The 4,906-nt window shown below is 33.2% G+C and overlaps 1 protein-coding gene across 1 annotated transcript in view; it reads left to right on the plus strand.

Moving 5' to 3' along the window:
• The first annotated feature begins 825 nt into the window (after positions 1 to 825).
• Positions 826 to 4,906, plus strand: part of LOC136828453 (uncharacterized) — a 12,232-nt gene continuing 8,151 nt past the window's right edge. Inside the window, exon 1 of the mRNA XM_067086528.1 lies at positions 826 to 1,011. Within this exon, the coding sequence (XP_066942629.1) occupies positions 994 to 1,011 (18 nt within the window). The 5' untranslated portion in view covers positions 826 to 993. The remainder of the gene's footprint in view (positions 1,012 to 4,906) is intronic.

Below are 4,906 nucleotides of genomic sequence, written 5' to 3' on the forward strand. Positions count from 1 at the left end.
TACTAATCCTTAATCGTAATTAAAGAATAAATAATTAATCGAAAATAAAGACTAAGTCATTAATTGGAACTAAAGACTAAATTATTAATCGAAATAAAAGACTGAATCATTTTAAATTTTAATAACGAAAAAGGTCTTTCCCTGCAGGCATTAGTGTACCTCGAAAGCAAACCTTTTCACCTGGAAAGAAATTGTAATTACCGGCGGTATTTGGTCATTAAATGGGTCACTAATAGCCAGTTGAATGAGTTCGTTTAACCTTCTTTCCTGAAACCTTGGAATAATGAACTGGTGAGAGAAACAAGCCACGAAAGGTCTGTTTTGAATATGGTGACTTACTCAGGTTATATTTATAAATAAAACCAGCAATCAGTGAATTTTATTTTAGTTTTTGCATACAAAAAAAATGTGGTTAGAAAGCTACTTGCATCAGTATAATTTTTAATTCAGAAATAAAAGCCTCTACACAGAAATAATAGGATACTAACATCCGTATCATAAATTATTTCTTTGTCTCTCGAGAGGTAGAATTTCGCTGTCGGGCCGTGTGTGTAATTTTCTAAAAATAGACAGCTATATAAACAATTATTTTCTCACTTCATTGCGGACGTCTTACGGCTCACCTTCCCCCTTTCTCAACCCTTCTCACCAACCCCCTCTTACCTCAACCCCAAATCTGGGGTGACGGAAGTGCCACAATAAGATTTGATATCAGTAAGATAAAGAATAAAGATTTTTATTAACAACTCGAGCTTTCCAGCCAGGACTTCAATTCCAGGACTAATTAGAACGTGGATTCACAAAATCTTTATGAATACATCAGTGGAAAAAATGGAAGAGTAAAAATACTAGTTGGTCACAGAACCGGCACTTGAGGAACGCCGGGGACCCGAAGTATAAAACCTGAGGCGACACTAAGCATGGCACCAGAATTCTCTCCCATCTCTTCCCCTTTTCTTCTCTCGGAGCTGTACGTGCATAAGACACGGCATCATGGCCTTTAAGCATCTGGTAAGTTAACACAGATATACAGAGAAATACGGATATAAATCACAGAAAAACACATAAAAATGATGTATAATGTCTATAGAAACAAAGGCATTGAAAATCTACGACGACATCAACCGCGTGTCGTGTCTCGTGATTGGAAGGGAAACTTCGCTAAATAGCGACCGTGAGTAATTAGTGTACCACCCATTATTATTACGGGTCCTTCTTGAGAGTGCGGTTTGCTGTGACGATGCCGAAAGTGGTTTGTGATCGATATTATTTTGGTCGTCTTCAGGGTCCTGTTGGTCGGGTGGTGAGTTCCTGACCCAGTTCCACTAACTTGAGACTGATTGCTTGATTGACTTTTTTATCGATTGATTAGTTTATAACGTTTTACGTCGCAGCCTTGATGGTCAAACCTGCGACTCCGACTGGCTAACGCGTTGGAAAAACAGATCTTCCATAAATTTTTCTTTTCGAGATGTCCGTAGATTAAACAGTTAAAATAAGAAACATATTGCCTTAAACTATAAAAAGCAACTTTAAATCATAAAGCTTTCAGGACTTTATGAAACATTGCTGACTTTCCTGTCATAACCAAAGTACGGCTTGGGGATAATTTGTCATTACCTACCCCAAACGGCGTCGAATTGTATGTGGACCTCCTTTTGAAGTAATGCGAATACTCTCCGACCAAAGACAAAATCACTTTCGATCAGGATCATTTTGATTCTGTACATTGTAAAACATGGCTTTCGTATTTCTGAGACAAAGAGAAATAAAAGAGAGTTAACAAGCGTGTTTTTACATGCACCGAAATACAGATACATGCTTATATGCTTATGTATGCGTATAAACATAGTATGCATACACGTATGTTCATGTGACGTAGTTAACCGCATATATTAGGTAACGTTTACATGTGAACATGCACTAATAAGAATTTACATACACATTTTTGTGCTTAAAAAATCACAGTAGATGCACGTGACTTCAGTATATAAGAGTGCTCGAATTGTATTAACGTTGTATTAACAGCTGCAAATCCAAAACTATTTATTCAAGGTGTATGTCATTAAATAATCTTATCCAAGGCTGACTTTCTTTCGCGATCCAATTCTATATTACATCTCTTACATATTAATGGTTCTTTTCCCTAAAAGTCCCAGAGAGGAATTTCCGACAACAAAGAAAAACAGAGAAAGTGATTTGAGAAGTCAAAAAAAAAAGTGGATGTGGTCACGATGCTGAAATGGGAAAGCCCAGTGGAAGTTTTTGTAAATATCACTTCGTAATTAATACAAGGGCATTTTTTATTTTTCATGCGCTCTTTTGCCAACAATTTCTTAATAAAACCTGAAGTATTCCTGAAACGTCAGTGATACAGTTCCAGAATTATCACTGCATCTTTTTCGTGTGTCTGTATCTCCAGTTATTACACAGACACTACACACAAACACACACACACACACACACACACACACACACACATATATATATATATATATATATATATATATATATATATATATATATATATGTGTGTGTGTGTGTGTGTGTGTGTGTGTGTGTGTTTGTTTGTGTTGTGTGTATATGTATATATATATATATATATATATATATATATATATATATATATATATATATATATATATATATATATATATATATATATATATATATATATATATATATATATATATATATATATATATATATATATATATATATATATATATATATATATATATATATTCAGGCAGGTCAGTGCTCCTACAGAATTTATGAGATAATATCAAAGGATGACGAATACAGTAGTTCAAATTACATTAAAGAAAAATTTTTGGTTTCTTGACCGACTTTTGAGGATTCATCCTATTTTCAAAGCTAAAAACCTTATGGAAATAGCATGTAAAAAGCTGAAAAATTCTCACTAAATTTTATTATGATATTTTTATATAAAAAAATTAAAATCTATAAGAATTGCACAAACGCCAAAGACACAACATAACCTCTTAACATTAAAACTCTGTAAAAGATAGTCTCTTAAAATCATAATAATAATAATCATAAATGAATGAATAGATAAACAAACAAATATATAAATATAACTGAGCCGCCCAAGGTAAAAGAACTTAACGGTAAAAGAACTTAAGCGAATATTAAAAATAATTGTTTGTCGTCCAAAAAATAAACAGGAAGAGTCATTTGGTAATTGTGCAATAATTTCAAAGTTTTGTACGAAATCGTTGTTCAGGACCTAGTTGTATTTTCTCTCTCGGTCGAGAATTTTCTATTTGAATAAAAATGCATCCGTTCTACGGCAGACTCGCCGATGAGTCATTTAGTGAAGCCAACTTATTTCCAAGAAAGACCACCGAGGATCGTATCAGAGGAGAGAGAGAGAATTCCTATATTTGAAGATGGGTCCCAGAGCCAAGGGATTCTTAAAAATAATTTTTTTTTAACTTTCCAAAATTATCTTTGTTTAGATCTTGTTCGTATTCTACAATGTTCGTAAGAAGTATTGAGACATGAAAAATAATTTTTTGTAAAGAAACAGAGCTAAAGTGTGTTCTTTAGTTTTTTTTAGAATTTTGTTAGAATTCTTTAATTGTGCGATTTTCACATTTTTTTGTCAACCTTGAAAACTCTGGTCCATCAAAGAGGCTAGTATTCTCCAGACTATTCGTCAATATATATATATATATATATATATATATATATATATATATATATATATATATATATATATATATATATATATATATATATATATATATATATATATATATATATATGTATATATATATATATATATTGTATATATATATATATATATATATATATATATATATATATATATATATATATATATATATAATATAGAATTTAGACCAAAGGCCAAGCACTGGGGCCTATGAGGTCATTCAGCGCTGAAATGGAAATTGACAGTAAAAGATTTGAAAGGTGTAACATGAGGAAAATCTCGCAGTTGCACTATGAATCAGTTGTTAGGAAAGGGTGGAAAGCAAGATGGAAGAAAGAGAATATGAAAGGAGGTACAGTAAAAGAAAGAGGTTGCAGCTAGGGTCCGAAGGCACGCTGCAAAGAACCTTAAGTAATGCCTACAGTATACCTCACCCCCTACGGGGCTTCGATTTTCGAAGCTTCCTTGCAAAATTTTTATCTTGATCTAAATGTGTCAATGACATTTTTTACATTTTTCGTTCCCTGATGTTATTTTGTTATATTTGTTCCCGTTCGTGGAAAGAGGCATTTCTTCACTTCTCGGTTTCCTCTCATGGGCTTAGTTTTCTGAAAAGAAAACTATTGTGCCGGCTTTGTCTATCCGTCCGCACTTTTTCTGTCCGCCGTCAGATCTTAAAAACTGCTAAGGCTGAAGGGCTGCAAATTGGTATGTTGATCATCCACCCTCCAATCATCAGACTTACACAATTGCAGCCCTCTAGCCTCAGTAGCTTATTTTATTTTATTTAAGGTTAAAGTTAGCCATAATCGTGCGTCTGGCAAGATACAGGCCAGGTCACCACCGGGCCGTGGTTAAAGTTTCATGGGCCACGGCTCATACAGCATTATACCGAGACAACCGAAAGATGGATCTATTTTCGGTGGACTCGATTATACGATGTATAGAAAACTCGACTGTGCCGAGGAAACTTCGGCGCATTTTTTATTTATTTATTTTTTTTTTTTTTTGTGGGGGGGATAAGCTTGTCGCTACAAAGCTATGAGTCTATTTTGATGAAATGATTTATTTATTTATTTATTTTTTTGCATAAGCTTGTCGCTACAAAGCTATGAGTCTATTTTGATGAAATGATTTATTTATTTATTTTTTTTTTTGCATAAGCTTGTCGCTACAAAGCTATGAGTCTATTTTGATGAACTGATG

The sequence above is a fragment of the Macrobrachium rosenbergii genome, chromosome 3 (assembly GCF_040412425.1).
Source record: "Macrobrachium rosenbergii isolate ZJJX-2024 chromosome 3, ASM4041242v1, whole genome shotgun sequence".
Taxonomy (NCBI): domain Eukaryota; kingdom Metazoa; phylum Arthropoda; class Malacostraca; order Decapoda; family Palaemonidae; genus Macrobrachium; species Macrobrachium rosenbergii.